At 38.8% G+C, this 27543-nt stretch overlaps 1 protein-coding gene across 3 annotated transcripts in view; it reads left to right on the top strand.

Moving 5' to 3' along the window:
- Positions 1-27543, top strand: part of TBC1D4 (TBC1 domain family member 4) — a 109931-nt gene that overhangs the window by 47877 nt on the left and 34511 nt on the right. For all 3 annotated transcript variants that reach the window (XM_061995537.1, XM_061995529.1, XM_061995544.1), the window contains 6 exons: positions 14935-15537; positions 16869-16958; positions 21305-21409; positions 23986-24118; positions 25958-26049; positions 26841-26951. In XM_061995537.1, coding sequence (XP_061851521.1) covers positions 14935-15537; positions 16869-16958; positions 21305-21409; positions 23986-24118; positions 25958-26049; positions 26841-26951 — 1134 coding nt within the window. The remainder of the gene's footprint in view (positions 1-14934; positions 15538-16868; positions 16959-21304; positions 21410-23985; positions 24119-25957; positions 26050-26840; positions 26952-27543) is intronic.

Genomic DNA, 27543 nt, shown 5'->3' with positions numbered 1-27543 from the left:
GCCTTGTATGTCTTAGATCCTCTATTTTGCCTTCATGTCACTTAAGAACACTTGTTATAATACCAGGATGTTTTTACATGATGTGTATCTGTTATTACCTAAGATATGTCTTTGAAGTGCTGCCTTAAAATTAGCCTGCTGCTTACCTAAGTATCCACTTAAACCAGTGACTGATTTCCGGAAGTGACAAGCACTCAGCTTTGATGCTTTGGATTTTTTTTTAACCTCTAAAAACTATAATTCCTTGGTTTTCCCTAAAAATTTCAGAACTATCAGTCCAGCAGTTTGTAACAGGCTTTGTTCTGTGTCACTATAATTAACTGAATTTGTAGGTAACAGAGTTTTGGGGTTTTATTTTCTCCTTAGGTTAGCTCTTATTTCAGTACATCCTTAACATGGATTGATTTCTGATGGGTGCTTGAAGTCCTTTTGTCTTGTATTCTTACTACAATAAGGAGGCACAGATTTTAAAGTTTTAAATTTGCTGTTTAGTAGCATTTTTTTACCATGTATATAAAAAAGTTTTGTTGAGCTCTACAATTTCCTTGCAGCAACTGTGCTTCGTATGTCATGCTAGAGTCCCTGTCTGCTATGGTCAGTCTCAGAGCAGTCATCATCTAAATAAATTAGGATAACATTCATCATGAAGCTGCTACTAATGGAAAGTAATACAGTTTCTCAAAACAAAAACTAAGATCATGGATCAAATTCAGAAAAATGGAAGTCTGGGCTCTGCACGGGATGAAACACAGGTTAGCTGCCTTATGTAATAGAGTCAGCAGAAGCTGCATTTACATTCCTTCATAGACTCTTCAGAATTGCTGTACTTTTAGTATGGTATTATGCTGAACATCCAAATCAGTGCTAGTCATTAGCCGTGTTCCCATGAAGGGAAAAAGGATGTAAAAATCTCTTCATGGGTTGTAGGTCAAAGTGGCTATGGAGAGAAGCCTCAGCTAGGCAGATTGCAACACTGCAGAGCTGCTCTCAAATACCACTTCCAAATTAGTTACATACTGAATTTGGGAGCAAACATGTCTGTTCTTATGGGTTTTTTACTACTTTAACTTACGGTTTTGTCATTGTTTACTCCAATGCATCATAACCCTCTTAAAATGTTCCTCTCTCACTTAAAAAAACAAACAAAACTCCAAACAAAAAAAGTATTTTTACTTGGATCAGCTTGGTTTTTGTTGATCTAAAAATTTGGAGATGTTAAAATATTCAGTTTTACTCATTTCTTTTCATACAAAGTGCTATTAACTAAGCTCTGTCTTGGTCTATGAATTTAATTGGACTTCTTAAATGAATTGTGCATTTTTCCACATTTTGCTTCTATCTGACTGTCCATGTTAATAGCTGAACTTTTATAGTTCTAATAAAATTCTCTTGATAAACTATAAATCTATTATACCTGCTTCTGTTTTCAGGTTACCTAACTTATGCAAGATGTTAATTTTTTCTGAGAGAAAAAATACAGAAATGAGCCAATTTGTATCCTATGCTAGCTTCAGCTCACTGAGAACTCATGGACAAACAGAAACTACAGTACCTGGGACTATGCCAACAGTTAAAAAATCCTCTTTCCTCAGAGAATAACAAATATAACTGGTGTTTTGTATTTCTGTCATGGTTGGCATAATCCTTGAAGCTGAGATTTCTGACACTCCTTCCTGAAGTCTGGCAACACCTACCATATAGAAATGTATGTTTTGGAAGCTGTTGCAGGTGTCACAGCTGAAACTGGAAGGCATGCTTGCAGATCCCACCACATAAAAGACCGGATCTTGCTGAGTATCTTGTCTTCCTAGATATAATGCTGGGAAACACAAAACAGATATATTAAGAAATCTACTCTGTCTTCTGATACAACTGACATGTTTTGCAAAGTCAGCAAGGTGAGAAGTGTCAGCCTTGCCTTTAGTGAGAACAGGACATCCAGATGTGACTAAGAACAAATTCCTAATGTAGATAATTCCCAGATAGGCAAAGCTTCACCAGAGGAGGGAGAGTTGATGTGTGGGAGGAATGAAGTTCATTCCTCAGGGGAGCTCATTTTCCGATTTCCGCTAATGGTTACATGTTCACTGCTAACTCTTGTGAGCAAACTGGTTTTCAGTTGCAGAAAGAAATATTTCATGTCTTGGACTATCATAAGTAAAAAAATAGCTTCCTCTATAGATTGACAAAATTATGGACAAAGTGAGTTTTGAGGGCGTCAGTCCAGATGAAACTGTCATCTTTTGTGAAAGAAGGACTCATTTATTTCTGAAACTTTGGGTTGCTTGAAGCCATCTCTTGCTTTGATTGCAGTTGAGCATGACAAGTAATACCTTAGCTGAAATGATTGAGGAAACTCGTGTGGTAATCTGAAGTTAATGGGATTAATATTTTCTTTCAAAATAGCTTCTTTAAATGTCATGAGAACACTATTGTGTTAGTGACAAAGCCACTCTTCCCTTCACATCCCTCCCTCCATCAGTCCAGAAATGGGAGTTCAGGTACCATGCCAAACAGGAGCCACATAAGGGATATAAGTTATATCTAAGCATGCTTTTCCCGAGCTATAGACACTGGGGCTGTGCTGTCCTTCTCCTTTAGGTGCAGGCAATGTACCTTAATGTATGGGTACCCAAGGAATGTGCTAAAAGTACTAGTAAGATTAAGGTGCTGCCACAGAAGGTGAAACAATGCAGGCTATGATGTGCCTTAGTAATGAACTTAAATTCCAGAAATCCTAGCTATGTTTGTGATCGTATTGCTAGGACTTGATAAAGCGTATGCCACTCTCCATAGGAATGTTGTTATCAAAGTCAACTCTAGTTAGTTAATACAACCTACCTCTCCTGCTTACTTGTGTAGAGTCAAGCCAATTCCAAAAGCAGGTTCCCTAGATCTTACTGTTTATACTATCAGGCACTGCTGTGCAACTGCTGGCTCAGAAATGTTTGTCATGTTCCAGGCATACTTAAATTGATAAAACAAAGGCTAGCAGTACTGAAACAAATAGTATCTACCAGTAGCACTTGGTAAAGCACTGCAAAACTTGCCTAAAAAAACAAACAGAAACTCCCCATGTACCTTCAGAAACAACTCCTTCCCATCCATCTTTGTTCTCAATATTTACCACCTATTGTGTTTTCTTCCCTACACAATAACTGAGAGCTTTTATGCTCCCTTCGCCCCTGCAGTTTTATAGACCCCAGATTCAAAACCAAAACAAAACATTCTCTCACAAGCCTTTTGGGAATATATGCAAATGGTATCACGAGTCTTTATCAAACCCTTGGCATATTCATCGTGTATATCACTGTTGGTGCTAGGATCTTGCCTTTTGAAGCTGTTCCTCCAAAATAACCTTACTGTCTTTTTAGTTCATTCACTCACTTGTCTCAAAGCCTTCTGAGAAAACATTTCCTCTTCTGTTGCCCTTTGGTCTTCTGGGTTAGGTTTTTACTATTTACAGTAACTGTAGTTCTTCTGCCATTCCTCTACTTGAAAAAGTAAAACCACCATGCAATGAATTACTTTGAGCTATGAGGGTGATGGAGCGGTGGAACAGGCTGCCCGGAGGGGTTGTTGTAGACTCCTCCAAGGAGTCTGCTTCCTTGGAGGTCTTCAAGACCTGCCTGGACATGTTCCTATGTGACCTGATCTAGATGACCCTGCTTCTGCAGGGGGGTTGGACTAGATGATCTCTAAAGGTCCCTTCCAACCCCTACCATTCTATGAATCTGTGACACAGTTCTATTATACTTCCCTATTCAACTGTGTCTGAATGCATTTAGTTTTGAACAGCGTAAGTGTCTAACTGTATTTAATTATTTCCACAGCTAACATAAGCAGGTGATGAAATCTTAGTATTTTAAGCTGTGATTGAGAAGATTAGGCTGTCATTACTCCCAGGGAGAATAGCACTTTGTGTTTGGTGGTGTGCTAGTTCTGCCTTGAGGCATGGTATTCATTAGTCCTCTATCTCCCTCAGGCAAAGTGATGATTCAAGACTTTGGGACTGGAGGAAGTATAGTTAGGTGGAAGCTCCCTCCTCTGCCCAGAAAGTGGTTTTGAAGCAGCTGGGAATTCAGCATCTGCATCAATATGGCTTTGAGATTCTCTTTATGCTAATATTTGCTGGTTGATGGATGGGGAAAGTTACTTGTACTATTGGTTGCTGAAGGATTTGATACTGTTGCAAGAGAGTGCAGTTGCTCTTGTGAGTTGTGAGGTTACTGGACAAGCTGGAGCTTGTCCAGGTGTTTTTTTCCAAAGTATTAGAAAACTAATGAATGTTACTTGGCAGGAGTGGAGGAACTGTTGAAAAGCTATTAGGTTGCAATCCCCTCCTTTTTTTTTTCACTCTGTGTACACTGTCTGATAAATTGTGTGCTGCATTTGTCTTTCACAGTTTCTTAGAAATGATGCTTTTGAGTAAAGGAGTCTTCAACTCACTAAGCAGCTTGGTTTTATGTCTCTGTCAAGGTGTCATCTACTGCTTGACACTGGTTTTGGTGTCCACCTTTCTGTAAGAAGAGCCTTTTTTAAGGAAAGTTTGTAGTCTGATACTTCTCCATACCAGGGTTTCTGGGAGAAAATTAAGTAGTAAAAATAAACTTCCCTTGGTTTCATGTCATTGAGGAACTTCTAGCCTCATTGAGGTGGCTGGAAGTTCACAGAAACACAGAATGATAGGTTATTGCAGTGCCTGACTTTCTGGACTGAATATATAAACATGTGCTAGATCTCTTAGACTGAATAGAGTCTGTTATTTTTTTCATCTCCTGGGGTGAATGCCAAATTGCTAAACATTTACCATCTTCTCCTTCAGCGACAGAAGGTAGTGTTTATTATAGCAAATAAGTTACAAAGGTGGTGACATCCATGGAAATCAGATGCCAGGTGATTTTCAACCAAATCAGGACTGTTATTCACTTTAGGAGTCATCATGGCCTGCCATGCAGGAGTCCTGAAATCTTAGATCTCTTGGTTAGGGAAAAACAAGGTGTGTTTGTTTCATAGTGAGTCAATATGTTAGTTCATCTTTTTAAAATTAAAATCTTGAGAGCTTCTATCTAAAGGTACTGAATTAAAAAACTCTGCTGCTTTCTGAAACATGGTTTGTGGAGCTCTTGTTTTGGTTGTAGCACTTGCACTTTAAATCTGCTGAAATGAAGTTCACTATCTCTGATCTGAATTTGAGAAGTGGATAGTGACCATAAATGGGCAAAATACTTCAATGAGCTCTCCAACTGTAGCTTTTTTTTTTTTTCCCAAAAGGAAATGAATGCAGAGAATGTATTAATTGTTTGTGACTGTCCACGTGACACCCTTATCTTCTCAGGCAAGCCCTTTTAAATATAGGATATGTGTTAAATATAGTGGAGTTCTTAAAAACATCTCCTTTAATAATCCTGTTACTAGAAAATTAACTTCCAAATTGAGTTGAAAATGCAAAGTTTTCACAAGAGATTTTTGATATCTGAATTTGTGTTTTCCATAGTTTGGAAAAACTTGGGTTAACGCAGCTTTAAAATTTAAGATGAAATGATATTACAAGCAAGCTGTATTTTACTAAATCTGTTCCTGAGAACTATTCTCTGAACTTGGAAACAAACTTGAGAGTACTTGCATGTGCTCAAAGTGTATAAGCAGTAGGTGAATTGAGTCTTAACTGTTCTGCGTATTCAAAAACGTGTAAGGATTGGCATGAGAGCTCTGTACTGATAGTTCTATGGGTTGCAATGCACTCAAGCAGAGTGAGTGTGAGCTGTGTCTGAAAGGTGGAAAAGCATCAGTCTGACTGGTCTAAACATAGGAGAAAAATATTGAGTGCAAGAACCTTCCTTACTTATGGCAGAATTCCTGTTGGGTTGTGCTGTATCTGCCATCACTGAATTTGTTTGATAGACCATTGTGGAGTGCATCAATGCAAGTATATTAAAAAAGGCATCTGTTGTCTGCTCAGTTGTCTAAACAATCTTGTAACTCTTACATATTCTTTCCTGTTAAGTAACTTGATCCATCTTCTATCGTTATACTGCTTATTGAAACTTGGATGCTCTGCAAACCAGCACCTTGTGTGCTTGTGTAGCACACAGAACATGTTAAGTGATCCAGAAGTTTCCAGTAGCAAATTAGATAGTGTGGTGGGTTCTGTAAGCAAAAGCTGTACAACTTTCTGCTTGTTGATTGTATCAAAACTTCAACAGCACAAGTAATTCCTGGGTTCATCTCAAGTAAGAATTGTTTTGAGAACTGAATTTTATTTTATTTTAGCTTGCCCCTCTCTCTCTGTAGGTTGGTTTAGTGGTAGTCTTCAGCTTCACCTTCAGCAGGAGTATGTGATCTCCTCAATATATGGCATGAGGTTGAATGTCAGAGTAAAGTAAGTGCATTCCTTTGTAGTAGTTCTGCAGAAACAAAGATAATTGGGCCCTGACTAGTCAGCTAGAAAAAAAAAAAATATAGGCCAGGCAAATAGCAGGAAGATTCTGCCTCTTGAAAGCAAGACTTTACTGTATGCAAATCTTTAATGGCTTTTTTGACTTGTTTCTCATGTGTTTTCTGCTGCTGTAAGCTTTGGCTATGCTCATGAACCTGTAAAAAACAGCAGAAACATGAAAGCACTAGCTGTCAGGCTTGATAACTTGAAGCTCCAAAAGCTGCTTTTGCTGAGTCTTTCTTTGCCAGCCCCTGTGTTACAGCTCTGCTACTACTGGACTTGTGTTGTGTTAGCCCAGACTTGTGCAGAATGAATTGGTGTTGATGGCAGATGCTTCTTACTGCCTGCTGAGAACCTGACTTTGTGTTTCCTGAACTGTTACTCTTTTTACTCTTTTCCCTTCATGGTTGCATTTCTCTTGGCTACAAATCCTCCTTTTTTCTGTAAAACTGAAGGTGTTCGCTATTCCTTCAGCACTGTCAGCTAATGGATGTAGATTTTGTGTTCAGGTTTTTAAATATCTCTGACATAAGCAAAGTCCACAAATTGCTTCAGTGACTACATAAATTGAATCACTCTGAGCTCCTCTTTTATCTCTCTATTGGAAAGATGCATTTTTAATGGTGAAAACTGCTAAGTGTAGCAATGTCACCAGCATGTGAGGCAGCAGACTGCTATAGACTTAGAAGTACTAAAGGTATGGATCATCAGTGCAGTACTGTCTGAATGACAGTAGAAAACATTTATAGCTGTTAAAACTTCTTTTTTTCTTTCTCCCACCCTGTTTTCTGGTTGAGAATACTTAGTGATAATCTGCACTTTGGCTGGTATTTGGGTGTGTTTTCATGTGAGACAGGAACTTTGCCTCCGTGTCAAATGCTTGATACATAGCTGGATGTGATATATGGCTTACTTTGTGTTTCACTGCTGTGGCTGGATTCATCTGTCTTGTGAGTATGCAGCTTAACACTAACAGAAACAAGAGTTGTGTCTGATTGCTCCTAATTTTTTCTCACGTTGGTCTGGTTTCTAATTGATGTCAAACTGTTTCAGTAATTACGAAAGCACACGTAGCTAGGTTGTGAGTGGGACTCATTATTCAAATCCAAGGCAACGCAGGTGTTTCAAGCCCAAAGTCAGGAAGTACTTGGCTTTCAAAGCATAACGGTTGCAGAGTGGAGGGAGAGCTGTCTGTGCCGCGATATCACAAACCCAACCTGAGGAAATGCGGTTGCAGTGCTGTCAGCCCGTTGTGAGAGGGAAATCTTCCTGCACTCACTTACCCCAGGAATCTCTTCCTGAGTCAGTGTGTTGGTGACGCTGAGATTAGGTGACAGTTTTGCTTGGCAATGCCTGTGCTTCTGAACTGGAGCCCACACCAGAAGGTACTGACTGCTCCTAATGTGTGTGTGAAGTTCGTTCATCTCGCTTCTCTTTGTATGATGGAAGGAATCCAACACTGCATCTCACATGGTGATGGAGTGACTGGGCCGAACTTCTTCCTTGCTTTGAAAATATTCACCTTCCTAGAACTGCTGGTCTAAGTGTTGATAGGGCTAGGACAAAGACTGGAGTCAATGATCTTAAAGGTCTCTTCCAGCTAAAATGATTCTACAATTCTAACTGCTGTCTTTAAGTAGCCAGATTTGTTAAGCATATTTGTTAGATTAGAACTTCACAGTCATTCTAATGTTTATAAGCCTTATGGCATGAAGAGGGGCTTTGCTTTGTTAATAAATTCCAGACTGAAATTTTCCATGTGGAGGCTAACAAACTGTCAAGAGCTGCGGCTTCCTCTGCACAGTGAAATTCTGTCCAGCTGTGGAAATAATGATATACAGCAAGTGAGTTTTGTTCTTTGCAATATCCATGGCATTCGAGTCCGAAGTTTGGATTAAAATTGAAAGCACCGCTCAGTAGTTACTGTGGGATGCATTTAAATATTACCTCCCAGTGAAAGGGAGAACTCCACCTTTGTTCACTGGAGGCTGTTGTAAATTCAAAGGGAGTATATAATTCTTTTTTAATGCCTCGACTTCTGTCACTGCTATTCAAGAAAGCATGCAGTGTCACGATGGGGATGCTCTCTCTATTCTAGAGTTGTGACAAACTGTACTAGTGTTACACTGCAACATGCATGATTTAGTGGCCTTTCTGTTTTGCATGTTCAAGATATTAAGTGGTAACACCTCATAATCAAAGTTTTTTGGAGAGTTTTAAGTCAGGATTGATAAAATTGGAGTTAATTTTAACAAAAAATTTAATTGCATGACATAAGAAGAACTGCAAAGGAAGTTTTAAATTGGTGTTGATTATTTTCCTGTAGTCCCCTCTTTCATTTTCATGTTTGATTTTAATCAAGTCAGACAAAAAACTTGCAATAATTACATCAGCTAAACTGATGTTTTCAACATGAAAGTACGTTTCTGCATTGAACACAGTGAAGTTTCTTGATGTATGGCAGTGCTAACCATATTTACTTAGAAGTGTACTGCTGTGCACAAGGAAAGTGTCTGTTTTCCATTACATATTGATCCTGTTATAGGTCTAGTCACAGTGGACAGAATGGACTGGAGACGATGAGCTACAGACCTGGAATTAGCAGATCTAGAGTCTTCTAGCCAGGACTAAGTGCTGCAGCATTACTTGACACTAGCTGGCCAAATGGTTGAGCTACTGCAGAAGCTCATAAGGCCTTTCACCATGGTCATTGGGGGAGGTGGTGCAAAAAGGTTATGAGGATTAAATATTTTGGGGGTCCATTTGACTAATGTTGATGCTGTCATTAGGTTCAGCTTACTAAAACTCTTCTGTCTGTAGTAAACTGAGTTTGTGGTAGTATAACACTTATCATGCCTTACTTACTACCTTATATATTCAGAGCTGAGTCTTGCTGTAGGAGATGCAGAACTTGACCAGTGCCATCTATTCTGATTTGAGTACAGCTGTCTTCACTTACTGAATTGCCCAATCAAATCCAATTGGGTGAAGAGTGATTCGTACAATCTTAGGCTACTCAAATATGACTAATAACAAATTTAATTTGTATTATCAATTGTTGTGTTTGTGGGGTTTTTTTTTAATTAGACTTATTAGATTGATCACGTTTCCCTTGAGTGAAATATTGCCTCTTTAGTGTAATTATGGAGCTCTTCCTACTTGCCTCTTTACTTGCAGCCTTGTTTGTTTGGTTTAGGTAGGCAAGTTTCTCCCCCTCCCCGACCTCACCTCAACCAAGTTTAGGAGTGTTCCTCACAGTGAGGAGTCTTGTACATACAGTACCCACTGTCCACCCCTGTCTTTTTTACTTCCTGCATTTGTGAGTGTTTTGCTACAGACCTTGAAGAAAGATCTCTGCTTTTCTGAGTTCTCTTGAATCTGGAACATCTCCCTAATGAGGAAAGGCTGTGGGAACTGGGGCTGTTTAGTCTAGAGAAGAGGAGACTGAGGAAGATCTCAATATCTAAATGGTGGATGTCAGGAGGTTGGGACATCACTTTTTTCTGTTATATCTAGTGACAGGACAAGGGGTAATGGGATGAAGGTGGAACACAAAAAGTTCCATTTAAACATAAGAAAAAACTATTTCACTGTGAGGGCGAGGGAGCCCTGGCACAGGCTGCCCAGGGAGGTTGTGGAATCTTCTTCCTTGGAGGTCTTCAAAACCCTCCTAGATGCGTTCCTGTGAACCTGGCTTCTGCAGGGGGATTGGACTGGATGATCTCTAAAGGTCCCTTCCAACTCCTACCATTCTATGATTCTGTTTTTAAAGTTTACATGTCAGTGTTGTTTCCTGACAAGTATGTACTGCTGTTGACATTCTGGTGGGGAAGAAAGCTCATCTAAAACTCTTACATCCATTTTGTTCAGTATTGATTTATTAATACCTATCAGAGTTCAGTGTGCCTAAAACTGTTTATGTATGAGGTCACTGTTGTACTACAGAAAGCTTTGTGTGCTCTTCCAACATATTTTAAGTAAGCATATTGTTTAGTCACTTCACCTAGATAATATACTATGCCTTTCTAGTTCTTCATGAAGCTTTTCATATTTTGTTTGTTTTTCTGACAACTTTTCAGGTTTTTATCTGGTGATGCTTCTAGGTGTTAGCTCTTAAGGACCTTCCAGCTTCTGATTTGGAAGCTCATCCTCTTCTGTTAAGCATTTTAAATGAGAAGTTAATATACTATTTACATTCTCTGGTCTAATACATGCAATGTATTGGACAATTAACATGTAGAATGTCAGTTTAAGAGGCTTACAATGTTAATTTGTATAAACCGGGCCTGTGTCTAGCAAGTTTGTATTATCCTATCACTGTACTGTCTTATCACTACTACAGTTTAGGGAAATTTAATGAGTAATTACCTATAGGCATGGCCTACATTGTGCTTCTGTTTTTATCTTTCTGGTTGAAGAACTGCTGAGCCAGCAAGGCACCATTGTCTCCTTCCTTTTTGCTCTAGAAGCCCCCTGCAACTCCCTTTGGGAAGTAGTCATCTTCTCTTTCTCTGCCCAGTAGTATATGGAAAAAGGTGATAGGCTTCTGGCCCATGAGACTTGGGAGAGGCAAAGCATGGGAGAATTAAATCTTCTTGCATTGTTCCAGTGCTAGCACCACTGTGTTTGTTTGGGCTGGAGTGTGTCTTTCTCACCCTACAAATACACTGCCAATCTCTCTCTACTCCAGCCTATCTTTTCGACATTACTATTTTCAAGGCTTCACCAAAAAAAATCTCAGTATGTTAAATATATTAATTGCTTAAATATTTTAAGGACTTATTTTGCTTAGACATAGGTGAATGCTGAAAAAGTATGCGATAACTCATTTAATGCTTTTTGTTTTGCTCTATGGTAACAGTTGGTAGTATATGTCCAATAAGATCTGCAACAGCCCTCTGGCTTTCAGGAATAAGAATTGCAGTTCTTCTCTTTGGCTGCCTAACTTCATGAAACTGCTTCAAGGAAATACAAAAACTTGGAAATACATTAATGGGTTTATAAAGTTTTGGGAATCTGTCTTTTTAAAATTACTGATCTGATTTCTAGAAGTAGTTTGAACAATTTCATTCTGTTAATTCAATATTTTAAAATCTGCTTACTCCCCTGTCTAACTTTGGCCTGCAATTTCAACACCAACAGGTAATAAGCTGATATCCAAATCCAAAATGGTTACACAACTTTGATGGTGAAACTTTTGTGGCTGGGACTTCTTGATATACAGAGGAGCAAAATGTCAAACCCAATGATATGTGCCAAGGAAATGTGTAGGAAGCCACTTTGGCACAGTTGCTATACTTGATAATTGTGTATTTTTTTCTGCATCTTGCAATTCAGGAAAGTACTGATACATACTCTTCTTTAGAATCCATTTGATCCCAATTATGATTTTTGCTCAAGTCAAGACATTAAGTGAAAATATTGTAATCTGATTGGATATGTCTCAGATGGCAGTTGCACTTAGCCGTAATATAAGGTAATATCACTCTGGAAGTGAAAAGATTCAGGTCTAATGGTACAAGCTGGAACATTGTCAATCTTTGGGCACATTGTCATTGGTATACAATTATTCCTGTACACTAAAGGCCAGTAAAATCCGTATTGCCTAGCTGTTAGTATCTGTCTTGCATCTTATCCTTGAAGCTGTTTTTCAAACCATGCTATCTAGAGAATCTATGAAACAATCAACAGGGATCTGGAACTAGTTCTGAACTGCCTGACAGGCATTTCTTATCCATTGTAGTTACCTCTCTTTTGTGTTATTTTCCTCTTCATCTGTAGATAAGAACAGTATTCATAACTATAGAGATTAAAGGAGTCTTAATTTTTCACCTTGATTAATAACTTTACTTCTGTGGATAGGTAGAATAATATGAAAAGATGAATACTGATGAGAATGCACTCTAGAAAATAACGTAGCCTGAAAAGAAGGAAGAAGGAACAGGAAGAAGCCTCCTCTTCCAACTTTTTCTTAAAAAGTGATTGTGGAGGTGCCTAATTGGCTCAGCCCCAGAAGTGGGTCTGAAATCAGAGCTGGGAAGAGTTTGGAGCAGCTTCTTACATGAGCCATCTTTACAGCCCCTTCCCCCTTACCAGAAACGTCTCCACTCAAAACCATGACATGTAGCAAATTTATGTGGTAGATAGAAGCAAAAGCTATGCAATGAGTAGGGATTGTGAAACAGTAATTACGACTAGAATTCTGGTGTCAGAAGAGTACACATGATCTCAAAAAGATGGAAAATAAATGGAAATAAAACACAATAACAAATGTCAGGATGGTAAGGAGAATTTCAGTTACTTAAAACTCCGTGTGTTGAGGGAGATCTCTGAGGGAGGAGAGGAACGGGTGGGGAATCTTGTTGTAGAGTTGATAGTGTCTTATCCCCAGCCTATTTGGACATTCATTGGCGGGGGGAGAGGAAATAGGATGTGTTAGGAGGTGACTGGGTGTACGAGAAAGACTTAAGGATTTTTTCTCGAGTGTTCTTAGGAGTGATGAGCAAGTGGTGGAACCCAGTTATTGGAGCGGAAGTGAGAGTACACTTTTAAAAAAATCCAAATTGCCAATTAAACAGCTGACATTGTTTATTCTAGTTGATTGCATATAGAATTTATGTATTCAGAATAGAATTATCATTTGTCACTGTACTTCAGATAGAAATAAAAATGATTTGACCCCTAATAGATTCTGAATCCTAAAAAGGGAAATCTTAACTTAGCTTGTGAATTTTGCTAAGCCAGAGAGATAAGGGATTTAAACTCTAGAGCTTCTTTAAGCACAGATCATAGAAAGAGTAAGAGGAATGATCAGTGGGAAAAGTGCTGCATCTTGGAATATATAAAGCAATAATTGTCCATATCCATCTGAGCTGACATGGCTTAGAGGAAGTGAACCTTGGGTAAGGCAGCCTGGTAGTGAGAATGAGTGGGGGTTAAATACACCCTAGCATTCACGTCATATCAAGACTAACTTTTAATCTCACTGAAAACTGAGATAATGATGACATCCATAGGGATGAAAGCCAAACGGTCAGCAGATGTTAGGGTAATTGAATGTCATTTTGCAATAAATGAACTGGAAGCAGATTTGGGTTGAAAGCCCAGTGGATGAGGAGTGTGTAATGGGAGACACGGATTAAGACGACATAATTTTCCACTGTGACTTGCAAAAGTATTGCTATACGAGATTACAGCCTCATTAGCAAGTTTAGACTGGTATCACGTGAATGAAAGAAAGATACTGTAGGGAGCATGGATTATATACTAAGGTGTGACTTCAGATTTGGTGTTTGTTTTGGGTTTTTTTTAAAGAAAAAAATGCTTTGAAACAAATAGGCATGGTGAGAAGCTATATGGAATACTAAAGATGTTGGTTGATTGCATTGAATTAGGTGAGTGTTAACTGATTTCTCTGGTGATGACAATGAGATCGATATTCTCTCTTGATCTTATTTCTCACTAGTAATTTCCCCAATGCAATGCGTGTAATGTGACACCATTAATTATCCTTCTGGGAAAGATGAGACCTAGTGAAAAGACATTTGGTTAAACAGAGGTGTAGGTACTGTCAAAAGAGCAACTGGAATCACTCTGATCTGTGGACAACAGTTGAACACGTCCCTGTTTTGTGAAGGCAAAATGGAAAAGCACCTTGTGTATTAAATATATTGATGCTGAAGACAGACATGCTAAGGTGATTGAACCAGGTGGTCTTAAAAGAATGGGTGATACAGGGCTGAAATTGAGAGTTTCTACTGGATATGCAGTTTGTACTTACAGGGTATAGTAGGAATCTGTAGGTAACAGTGGCAGAGAAGACAGCTTTGGGTGTTCTTAATTGCGTTATGACTGAGACAGCAGGGAAATGTGACCTTAAAGTAAGCGATTTCAGAGGATGAATGGGGTGAGGTTTTTGTAGTAGATACTAAACAAGAGCTAATGCAATTACATGTGGTACTTTGGTACAGTTTCCATATGCTTGTTGTCAAAACACTGACAGTATTCCAAAACTTGCAGTTGAAACTGATGGGGATTGCCAGTCTCTTTTTCACAAAACTGATTCCACAACTGTCCTAAGAATGGAATATCTGGCTCTGGAAAATAAAACCAGAGAAACAGTGATGGCCCTATGCAAGCTACATCAGAAGAGACATTGTTGTGGGAAGAAGGTTACGGAAAAGAGATGGCAGTCTCAGTTTAAAAAAAAAAAAAAAGATATGACCATTTGTCAGTAGAACTTCTGGTAATTTAAAAAAATAGGCTCTGAAACAGATTCCAGTACAAAAACTGAAAGCTGTTTGCTTTGTTTCCACTGCGTAAATTGTCTATAAAGAATTTAGAACTTACTGGTTTTATACTGTCACCCAAGAAGCTAGTGGCTTCACTCTACAGAAGAGATAACTTGTGTGAATACTTAAAGTAACAAATGTTGGATGTATCATTGTGTTCTATCATTTGTGACTACTAAACAGACCTTTCACACTGCCCCTTAGGTTCCCGATGTTATCAGCAGCATCAGACAAGTCTCCAAAGCAGCACTGAAAGAAGATGCCAAACCAAGTAAGGATAGCGAAGATGCCTTCTATGACTCTCAAAAATTTGAGGTCTTGTACTGTGGAAAGGTGACAGTGGCTCACAAGAAAGCTCCCTCCACACTAATTGATGATTGCATTGAGAAGTTCAGCCTTCATGAGCGCCAGCGCCTGAAACTATTAAATGAGCAGCGAAATAACGAGTCAAGTTTGGACTTACCCTTGAGTGAGGAGAACGTGACAGCTTCTCCATTGGATAGCCCATTTGAGGAGCTGGACAGCCCAAATAATAGCACAGGGCGCGCTGCGATATTTACCATTGGCAGCCAGACCAACTTGACCAACCTGGCCAGCACTCGTGGCTCCTTTCCAGAGAGAATTTTAGAGGACTCTGGCTTTGATGAGCAGCAAGAGTTTCGCTCCCGGTGCAGCAGTGTCACTGCAGTTATGCAAAGAAAGGTTCATGACACAAACCTGAAAATACAACCACGCAGAAGGCACGCAAGTGCGCCCAGTCATGTTCAGCCCTCCGATTCTGAGAAGAACAGGACAATGTTGTTCCAGGTGTGTACTAGGATGAGCAATTTCATGTTGGCTTTGCATCATATTTTCCCCTCTGCAGTTTGAAACTGAGACAAGTTCTACAGGATTAGTGGTATGGATCCAGTATGGTTTCATGATTTATCCTAAGTATTTATGTATCTATTCATAAGTAATTGGAACACAAGTAACTGAAGTTTCTTAAGGAAGTCACCTCAACTCATGAACTCAGGTAAAATTTAAGAAAGAGAAATTATTTATAATTACAGGAGCAGAGTTTCTAGGGAAATAAAGATTTTATATGCAATTCTGATTCATCTGTATTGGTGAAGTCTAGGACCTAGCTGAAAAAAAAAGTGAGTGTTCTTTCAAAAAGCCAATCAATGAAGACTTCCGTGGGAACAAATCCTCCTTTTTGTACAAAGAAGCTCACAACTTCACATAAAGCTTTCACAGCCTTATGTTTGAGCCAGGCTCCTTATGATAATTTGTATTAATGTTCAGCTTGTCTTTCCCAGATGAGTTCCTTCAGACCTTGTGGTTATTTCTTCTCTTGCCTGAAGTGCATTTGACATCTTCAGAGCTTGTATTGAGAAAACAAAAGGACACTTAAAGGAGGTGACCCATAAAAGGAAAGATCTTTGGATCTTAAAATAACAGGAGGCTAAATGCCTAGGTTTTGTCTTTCCATTTGCTTTAAAGATCATTCTAGCCTTTTATTCTCTTGGGGAAATGCTAACTGAAGTGAGAATGCATTGCCCTTTAGAAAGCCACAGCTATCGCCAGTAATGAAAAGGATTTAGCTGAAAAACTCCTTGAAATCTGTGGAATAGGTTCCATATGCTGGAGAAGGAGTTTGGGAAAGCTGAAAGATAGCTTGCTGCAGAACCTACTCTTTCTCATCCAGTTTTATAACAAAATCACCTTAAGAGTGACATAGTTTTTCAGCTGATTTGTGGTGCAGTGTATAAAAAAAAAATCTTCAAATTCTGTTTCTTATTGCAGCTTTTAATTTAGTCACATTGTTTACTAAAGCTTTTAGTAGTGTCTGTCAAACATGTGATCTTTGGACCAAAATAACTTGGAAAGAAAAGGGAAGGAGGGGGAAAAAAAAAAAGCTGTCTTCTTTCCAAGTCTTTTTCCTATTCAATTGAATGTATTGTTTATGTTGAGATATTCTTACTCAACATAGGCTGAATTATGGCACTCTTGTTCCTGCTGAGTAAGCTGTTGTGCTGAAGGTACTCTGTGAAGAAGAAAGGGCTAGATTGTGATGTTTTTGTTGTTGATTAACATTAAGTTGTGCCTCCAAAACAGTCATAAATTAGACTTACTTTTTTCCCCTTGCACTCTAGGTTGGAAGGTTTGAAGTTAACCTCATCAGTCCAGATACCAAATCTGTTGTGCTTGAAAAGAATTTTAAAGATATCTCCTCGTGTTCTCAGGTAAGCGTTAACAAGAAGAAACATGTAGATCACCAGGAGAAAAGGAATTTATTTGTCCTTCATCTGGGTTGCCTTGCTGGTCTGTAGGCAGCAGGAAAAAAAAAATCTAAAATTCTTTTTCAGCATTCTGAGCTATTTTTTTTATTGACTCTCAAAGGCCATTTTAAAACTGGATATTAAACAGTGATTGCTTCATGAGCACTCCCAGGTGACTTGAAGTACTGATTTGCCTCTAGAAGAGTGAGAGCTGTTATTCAAATTGGGATTTTCAGTCATCTGGTAGCAGTTTCAAATAGATACTGCACAAAAACAATGCAGTGTTATTCCCAAAGAGCTTAAGTAAAGAAAAGATGAGCATAAAATAACGAATCTGAGCTGTCATAGTGGCAACTTTGGTTGTTGATCAGAAAACAAAATATAAACTTGGTATTAATTTCTGCTTCGGGAGAGCGTTAGTTATCATTTTGGAAGTAGCTTAATCTCTGCTTAGGATGCTCTAAGTGTGCTGTTTCTGAACAGCTAAGCTTCTGAAAGCCTCTGAAATGAAAGGAGAAGAGCATCAGATCAGCTCTCCAGAAGAACAGCAGTTCACCTGCATCTTCTGAAGAATATGGCAATAAGTGAATCTAGCTATGTCCAGTTAATGAGTAAAAGTATCTATTTATAAAGGTAAATGCCAGAGCTGAGGGATTCACCTTTCTATCTTGTTATTGTTTATCACCTGCTTGTTCTGTTTTGAGGTCTTACTTTTTACCTTCTTTCATTTGCCATGCACATACGTTTGTCAGGCCTACTTACACATTATTATATTAGTTTAAAGTACACTTCCTGGCATGCCCTAAACCAAAGTGCTTTTGTTTTAATGCTAATAACAAATATGCTCTTGTATGACTGTACTACCAATGCTAATACAAATTAAGAACTGGTCAGCACATGTTACTCAAGTGGAATCTTGAGCTACCAACAAAAGGTCCAGGCCCTTAAAAGTTTACTCTGCTGTTTAGTTATGATTTGTGTTGTTCTTGGTAGAGAGAAAACGTAAGTGCAAATACAGAACAGGGCAGTATAATCAACCAATGATGTATTAACAGCTCTATAATAAATACAGATGAAGGAGATTCTTAAGGCAGTTATGTGTAAAGTGAAGTTTTCAGGTAGCCTAAGTCTTCTCTCGCTATATGGGTGTACTGATTTGAGTAAAGGTGACACCACCTGGGTGTCACTGGGTTCCTGGATTGCACATACTTACTGATGATAGCCAAACAAAGCAGTCCTAAGCAAGGACAAACTTTGTTCCACATACTTTAAAGCGTGGTGGAGGCCATGGCTGACCTTCAAGGCCTAGCTTTTAGTTAGTGAAATAGCTGTGTACAGTAAATAGTGTTAGGTAATGCTGTGTGTTGGGCTTTGGAGGTGAAGATTTTCAGTCCACTTCTTCACTTTCATTTGGACCAAAGCTCTTGTTATTTTGCATGCTTGAATAACTCAAACAGGCACTAACAATGCTGGGGTGGGGGGGGGATTAGTTTGTTTTATTTTTAAATGCGAAATGTCTACTTTAGAAAAGTGGGGATTTTTTACTATGTTCAGTAGAAGTGACACATTAATTTGTTCAAGAGTAAGGATTTGGTTTCTGACCTGGTTTAGGCCCATGTAGGAGCAAAGGACCATGATCAGCCATAAATGCCAAGGGCCTTTGGAATGCCCTAAGGACAAGGAGGGCTCAATTGCCACTTAAGGGCCCCTGGGCAAAACAGATCAGACGACTTGGGAAAGAAAACAGAAATTAATTTTATCCACCACCAACCAAAAACATAAAACTCTAAAACATAACAAACAGGAAACAACACAGAGTGGTACAATGATGAAGAGTAAAACCAGACATTTAAGACCACCTTCTCCCCACCTCTCCCCTCTTCCTGGGCTCAGAGCCCTGATCCCGATGTCTTTATCTCCTTCCCTTGGTGAATAGCTCAGGGTGCTAGGGAATGAGGGTTTCAGTCAGTCTTTTCCTGACAGCTCCTGCCATTTGTCTCTCCTCAAGGCAGACAGACTCCTCAGCAGTCCTCCCAGCTCCAGTGTGGTGTACCTCACACACCTAGCAGCCCTACACGGGCTGCTCTGCTGTGCATTCATCCTGAGGGCTGCAGCTCCTCCATGGCCTGCGCCATGGCCGCCTCCTCACACAGTCTCTTGCCCATCCGGGCACACTCACACGGAGCTGCTGGTGGCTCTCAGGCCTGCCATTGCCCTCCATGGGTTGCAGGGGCACAGCCTGTGTTCTTGACACAGGTTGCAGAGGGGTCTGTGGTCCAGCGCTCTTTCTTCCTCCTCCTCTGACTGTGGGGTAAACATGGTTGCCTCCATCTTGTACCACTCTTAACACCTCCTCTTGCACTGCAGATTTCCCATCTTAAATAATGATGGCAGAGATGCCAGATTGGCTGGAGATGGGTCAACCTCAAAGCAGGGGAATGTTTAGAGAACTGCTTACAGTGACCAGCACTGCAGCTCCCTTCCCGTGTTATCAAGCAAAAGTGGCTCCACACAAACCCATGACAGTTGCATAAACCTCATCAGTACTTCTTTGAAGAACTCTGTGCTAGCCACAGGGTTTCTCTGTTACAGATTTATAGGGCAGTGATTTACTGTGTATTGTGAGACTGCAGTTTAGGAATGTTGGTTCCTCTAAGCTTTAAAAATGATGAAAAGAAGGTGTTCTTTTCAGTTTAAATTCTGGATTCTTTTAGTCTGGCCTGATAAAGGTATTTTTATTCTATAGGTTAAGTATGGTTGATCATCTGCATTCAATGCATTATCTACACGCCATAGAATTGTCAACACAGCAAATATAAGTTCAGGTATCAGACAGCTGTAGAAGTTTTCTTGTTACAGCTACTGACCTTGAGGAAACCCAGAACAACAAAAAACTTTGCTCTTCTGGCACAACAAGTCTGGCCACCTTCTTAAAGCAATATAATGGAGATACTCTTAATGGAGGAGTGTAAACATACTGTGCAGTTTATGCTTCAGTGGTGCAAGTGTCACATCCCTCTCCCCCACAAATGTCCTCCTGTGGAATCAGACAGCAGTAAACTTACTTGGTCAGGCACTGTCAGCAGTGGGAGAACTGTCATCTTACTGAACCACGATAGTAAATATGGTTTCTTTGCAAAACAGAGGGCAACAATTCCTGGTTATATAGATCAACATATGTATGTACATCTGTTCTTTTTCATTCTACACTTTTGAAGTTTTCACCTGTCACCAGAAAACTGAGTTCAGTTCTGAGTTCAATGAAGTCAGGATTAGTGTGGACTACAGTAAACTAAAGCCATTTGTACCATCTTAGATGCAGTCTGAGTCTTTTTTTGGTATTAAGTAGCACAAATGTAACTTTTGGAATTGTATTTTGAAAAACTACAGTGTGTAGTGACAATATGTTCAGTCTGTCACGTACTGCATTGCCAATTGTGTCTAAAATGTTTTCTGTAATGACAAGCAGGTTGTTTTGCCTCCTCCCCTTTTTTACGATATAGGTGTTTTCTTTGGAGATGGATCCAAGCAATTTTGTTCTGCTTTCTGTTGTATTTGAACTTGAGGGATTAGGCTTTCTTTTGGAGAAAGTCTACCATTACCATACTCAGATGATAAAAACGTTGGCAAAAACTTTAATAATGTGAGTCATGTTCCATGAATTGAGACTAGGAGTGTAGCACTTCTTAGGAAGCAGCTCTCTTTGATCTTCTCAGTGCTGTTTTTAGCAAGGCAACATTCCCTGTCAAGCAGTTAGACTGAGATCTTGAAAGAAAATATCAGTTGTAATGTGTAGTAAGTATTGAAACTACTGGTGTGTAACCTGGTCTCAAAGAATTTAAGAATTTGGATTCAATTCTGCATGTCACCACTTATTCCCCGCTTTTTTTGGTGTAGTCTTAACTTGTATTACAAGAAAGCACAGGTCTGGTGCTGCTTCAATACCACTCCAGTCCCATGTTTTAGCGTGGGCTCACTACATCAAGTTTTTGCTGGAGAGGCAGTTCCAAATATAGCCTAGGACGCTAATTCACTTCCCTGAAAATCCCTTTGTGCTAGTGGAAGAAATGAAGTTCTGGTCCTATAATTGTATAACTTTCTGTTTTGGTTGTGTAAAGAGCTATATGTAAGTTTATATTGCAAAAAACAAAAATATAAATTCTTGTAAACTAGATAATTAGTATGCATTTATAGTTACTTGAATTTTTTTATTGGTGAGTGTTGGAGTCTGGTAACTATTTTTAGGATTACTTTGAAAACTAAACCTGTTTATAAAATAGTCCACTAATGCTGTTTTTAAATTCTCTTAGGGTATAAAGCACGTTGATCACTTTGGTTTCATTTGCCGGGAAGCTATTGAACCTGGGCTAAGCCAGTATGTTTGCTATGTGTTCCAGTGTGCAAGTGAGTCACTGGTGAGTATTTATGAATGATCCTAACCTTTCCATCGGAGGATGTTTGAGGCATTTCCTAAACCATAGGAGTTTCTGTTACCCTGCTGTGTCAGCTGAGCCTCGGTGGTTGTGTCTTCTCAGGTGTGAGACCTCAGTTGTGAATATGAAAAGATGCAATAGGAAATGCATACGTTCTGGTCATGTATAGCCATATCCTGCTGCTCTGTTGATGTATATGTTAGTAACAATTAGGAAAAATCCAAGTGGATGAGTTCACACATGCAGACTGTGAGCATATTTGTACCCTGTATCTGATTGTTAACTCTTCCATTTGATTGTTAACTCTTGATTGCTGAGACACCTGATTCCCCATTAAACATGTAATAAGATGTATTGAATCAACTAATAAAGCTGATGGTAAAACCCAAACGTACTTCTCAGGGTAGGATTTAAACTAGTGTCTGACCCTGCTTGTGTTTTTAGCCTCCATGTGGCTTTAGCGTTTTCCCTGTAGTCTGCTTTGTTCCTTAGGTGAAGAAAGTAGCAGCAGCTGAGCAGAGAAGAAGAAAAGTGTATTATGTGTGGAAGTGTGTAACTAAAAAAAGTCCATTGGACATTTGCTAAAGTATGTATCAATCAGCTGAAGTTCCAGGTGCCAGTTCCAGTAGTTTAATTGCTAGTAGTTTAATAATGTGAGACATAAAACAGGAAAACATTTTGGCTGCTACATTTTTATTTTAAAGCTCTGACACTTTAAAAGAAGTTACTTTCTGTTCTGAAACATTTGTTCCTTAGGGCTGTGCTAACAGTTGCTAACTATTTTTCAGTTAAACTTAAAAATCCCTCCTCTAGCTAGCTGAAAATGTAATTTGTTAATCCATTGACTAGCTTGAGAGTGAATAGATGTACATCAATAAAGCTTCAGACAACTAACAGCCCTGGATGTACAATGGTAGCTGAGGCTGCCCTTCTATCAACATGGGAGCTTATTACAAAATCAACTCTTGTTTTTGTACTAACAGAAAATGTTGTGTCTGACCTATTGATAAATCTGCCCATGTATAATTCAAAGGCTTAAAATGTGTATAAAGAAACCACGTGTTTAAGAAGCTTTTTATACATTCTCGTGCTGATGATATGGGTGGGTATGATACGACATGAACATTCCTGAGCTACTTTCAGGTGCTGTCACTTGGGACCCCAGTGGCAGTTTGACTGTGACAAGGCAGAGCTATAAAACCTAATGCTTTCTGGATTCTCTGCTGCCAGGCAGGCTCTGTTGGTGTGCTTGTATATATTTGCTCTAAACCTAGCCACAGTCTGCTACAGTTCTCATGATTTTAGTGTAATCATAATCAGTGTGCTTAGCACTGTTCTGTGGATCTTCTGTGGAGAGGCACTGTTGCCAGTTTAAAAAAAATATCAATCTATATCGAGAGACAGATGTTCACTGTTCAGTGCCCTGCTTTATTGCTAAGAGAGAGCACCTAGAAATTACTGTCAGTGCTTAAAACTGTGTTGTTTTGTTTTGGTTTTTTAAAGACAACAAACCCAAAAAAACTCCTAAACATATCGAGGTATAAACTAATTCAGATTTCCACATTCAAGAGCTTTTTTTTTTCACCTAGTGGCAGACTCTCAAAAAGATCTGCATATTTTCATTATTAAACTCTATAATTTTGTTCTCAAATATCTCAGCTTTCTTCTTCCTGCTTTAAAAAAAAAGGTAGCAGGTAAGAGCAAGGCCTTGATTCTGGAGTAGACTACTGATTTCTTTCCTAAGATTGTCTTCAAACTGTTGTCTCTCCCTTTCCATGCCAATGCAAAGACTCAAGTAAACAGCTTTTAAATAAGCATTGTATTCCCCTAAGATATAGATGGGGAGCTCCACGTGCTTCGTATATAATGTCTTGGAGAGTGTGTGATGAGTGTGGAGAAACACTGTCACCTTGACCTTCCTTACACAAAAGTTGAGCTTTTCCAGTGCTGCTGCATGGGAACATAGCACTGCTATATTTGTGGTAGTAGCAAAAGAAAGGTCAGGGCTGACTGCAAGGCAGGTTGGCAGTACTTATCTCTTAGTTGATGATTGTAGCCAGTCTAGTAGCCTGCAGAAAAGTGAACTGCTGTGGGAAGCTCCTGTCTGCCAGCAGGATGGGTCTGTGGGGTTTTGTGCTAAAATGGAACAGTAGTGGGAGGAAAATTGTTGAGGGGGAGTGTGTGCAGTTTACAGGAGAAACCTGAAGCTAAAGAAAAAGAAATGAATGCTGTTTATTTACCCAGCTTATATTCAAGCAAAATTATGGCAAAAATTCTTACTTGTAGCTTCTTAAAATAGCAGCTACCTGCCCAATAATCTGGAGTAGCTGCAGTTAGATACTCAAAATTACGCTAACTGGTTGAACTTCTGAAGATGGCGAACATCCACAGAAAAGGGAAAAAGCTGGGAGTGCAACCTTGATCTCTTTAGAAGACAGCAAATGGTGGTGTTTTTTGATTGTGAGGCATCTGTCTGTGATATGATTTATAAATAGAATTTGAATGTATATGGCATGCATTTGTGTTTATATACTATCTTTTCTCTCCTTTCCCTGTAGGTTGATGAGGTAATGCTTACCCTGAAACAAGCCTTTAGCACTGCTGCAGCTCTGCAAAATGCCAAGACGCAGATTAAACTGTGTGAGGCCTGCCCTATGCATACCTTGCACAAACTTTGTGAAAGAATTGAAGGTAGCAGCTGAGTTTATTTTCTACTTGTGCTTTTTCTGATTTTTTCTGGAAGAATTTCAGTTATGTTAACCATATGCTTTCAACTTAAACAGTGTAAGAACAGTGGGAAAAGTATCCCAAAAAGCAATTCTTACCATCGCTTTGCACTCTCAGTAATCAAGTGGAGGTGATAACAGTAATGATATTGCAGCTGAGGATAGTATAACTTCTGCTATAAATACATACTCATTCATCATCATACCTCTCTTAAATGTTAAGCAGAGCAGAGAACTCCACCAGTTGGCTTTCTATTTGTTCCGGTTGTTTTTTTGCCTCAAGATGCATGCTTTCAAAATGGGTCATAAAAACAGTTGTGGTCAAAAAGGGTCTTGCTTTCTTGTGTGTTCATTCTTTCCTGTGTGGGGTTGTTTTTTCCTTCTTTGTGTTTGTTCTTAACGCACTTCAAAAACCTAATTCTATTACGAGGAAATAAATTGTGAAGTTTGGGGATTGATGTCTAATAAAGTTTAACTACCTGGCTTCACATGAGAATAGACAAACTTTTTTGGAAGTGAGGTATACAGAACACATGCAAAAAATCTTATAAGATAGAATTTTCTTTAAAGTTAATAACCAGATCTTATTTTTGTAGTCACTAGCAACGTCTTCTTGCAAAGTGCTGTATGCAGAAAAACATGTTACAGTAGCCTTGTCTCTTTATTTGTCTGGTGCTGGTGGTGGCAATTGCCAGTTCTCACATTCATTAAAAGTCAGTATTGCTACTTACCCCCCTCTGGTGGATGAAAAGCAGAGTGGAAAATATTAATGGAGTGAAATGCTGTCACGTTGTGACTGGCATCTTCTGGGTTTAACAACAGATTTTCAGAAGTGATAAGGCTTAACTGTCAAAGTCTTCTGTCAATGAAAAACTATAGAGGCTGCTATATAAGGCAGCGTAAGCGTCTTGAACACAGGTACTTGCAAACCTGGGATAAGTATCCAGTATCAAAGTAAAATCTCCTCTAGGGCAACAACTGTTATCATAATAGTAGTTTAATAAATTTTATACTTGAAGACTCTATGTTTTTATCAGTCTGCTTTGTTTTGAGTCTAGAAGCCAAATCTAGAGCTTCATGACTTTGGAAAAAATCTTTATCTGTTTTGATTGCATTTTTTCTGTAAATGACACTTACTTTGGAGGAAAAAAACAACCTTACATCTTCATCTGATTCGGGGCTTTTATTTCCCCCCACAGCTTTTGTAGCTTCTTAGAACAAACTCTGTGAGCACGTGTGCTTTATCGAACATCAGAAGTTCCTTCCTTTATTCTTTTTGCTTTTATGCTGTTCTTGCTTTTAAGAGTATCTTCAGTTCTCTAGCGTGACCTGTAGCTTTCCCTTTCTTTGTGTAGAAATGCATCTAACTTTTTCAATTAAAAGCATCTGAAAACTTCTGAGTATCCTGCACATTGAGTATCTCTCCAGTTACATCCTTGTTCTGTTCTTCTCTTCCTCTTCTCCCATATGGTTGTCAGGTTTCCAGCTGTCAGTGGTTTCTTTGTACTAACAGAGAAGACATCAGTGGGGTATGGAGCATGACCTTTTACACAGGAGTCAGCCACTTAGCTACTGCTATGTCAATTTTTACTGATAAAGGAAAGAGACAAACCCATGGGGTTTAGCAAAACCCTGCGGTATTTTGTGTCATGTGTCCTGCCAATACACAACTATCGTATGTTCAACGTTATAAACTCAAATGCAGGATTACATCTTTTGCCATAATTTTTTTTTCAAAAGTGTTTTGAGACATCCTTTGAGAATTTAGAATGTTTTAATGTTTAATGTTCCTTTCTTTTCTCAGGACTCTATCCGCCAAGAGCCAAACTTGTAATTCAGAGACATCTGTCATCGCTAACTGATAATGAGCAAGCAGACATTTTTGAGCGTGTTCAGGTAATATCTTAGAATCTGTTCTTTACATTTTAAACAAGACCATGATAAAATGGACTGGATGTTTTTGCTTTTGATTATATTTTGTTATGTAGCTGCTGTATAATTTACCATTTTTTCCACCAGACATCTTAGTGAAATAACATGCTCCAACCTAACCTCATATGTAATACACTGCTGTCAGAAAAGTTTTGATTCCTGAGTCTGCTAGACACTCTGTGTTCATATCCAGAGTATTTTTTTTTGGAGCTTTATTCTTCTTCTGTAAACACATTTCTGTGCTTGAAAGTGATGTGGGAGTGAGCTGAGAGTAGGTGAAACATGCAGGTATCAGAAACGCATCTGCCATTTTCAGAAGTTCTCTTTTTTGTCTTACTCAGAGACAAGATTCTGTTGTAAGCAAATGTGCTCAGGCAGATAAAGTATTCAATAATTTCTAACTACCTGAAGAAGGTAGCAGCTGTTTGGTTTTCCCAGATTCCTTATTCCATTTACAAGGCTATACAACAGCAGACAATCTTAGAAAACCAAATGTGTAGATGTAAGGCTCCCTTCTCTCCATAGCATTTAACATTTAGCACTCTCCATGTAACATTTTTCATATGGAAGGTTTTGGTCTGTTTTGCTCAGGAGTGTGAAGGCACACAAACTAATAAATTGATAAACTAATCATGCACTCTGGCATGCCAGTGTGTTTATTTCAAAGAATACATACATATGGAAGGGAAAATAAGCAAATAATGACTTGAAAGACAACAACTCTCTTTTTTTTTTTCATTTGCTGTTACTGACAGAAAATGAAGCCTGAAAATGATCAGGAAGAAAATGAACTAGTGATCTTACATCTACGCCAGCTCTGTGAAACTAAGCAGAAAACACACATTCACATTGGTGAAGCGCCGTCGGTAAAGTTTATTTGTGTGTTATTCTTTTCCCTCCTCTTACCCTATTAAAAAAACTGATAGAGTTCATCATCAGGGATAGCTGAAGCTGGGTGTTACAGTTAAAAGAGGACTGTGAGAGAGAATTTTGTTTAATTTATAGTGGTGTACTTTTAAGTTTGGGAGGCAGGAAGAGAAGGGAAAAAGAAAACCAATTAGTTTTAGGTCAAGATTTATTTACAGCGTGAAGATACCTCTTCTGCCTTTTTTCTTCCTCCCTGATCCCCACTCTCAAAAAGATATTTCTAGGAAGAATAAAGGTAAAGAGGGCATTGATTTCAGTTTAAAACACAAACTTATCTAGCAAAAGAAATGGGTAACAGTGTTGTTAAATTTATATGCTTTTACATGGTAGTCTTTAGGAAGGGAAGGTGCCTTTAACTACAGATTTTTGTGGGTTTGCTTTTTTGTTTGGAGGGGGGAAGTGGAATGTGAGTATTTTGTTTGTGTTGTGTTTTTAAATAAAGGCCAAGGGTATGTTGTTTGTTGTGTAACTTGGTGCAGCTCTAGTCTTTGGAGGTCTGCAATTGCAAAAAGAATTGCCAAAGCTGAATTT

Source organism: Colius striatus, chromosome 1, assembly GCF_028858725.1.
Source record: "Colius striatus isolate bColStr4 chromosome 1, bColStr4.1.hap1, whole genome shotgun sequence".
Lineage (NCBI taxonomy): Eukaryota > Metazoa > Chordata > Aves > Coliiformes > Coliidae > Colius > Colius striatus.
The sequence above is the reverse complement of the archived record's forward strand: the minus strand, read 5'-3'. Positions and strand labels throughout refer to the sequence as shown.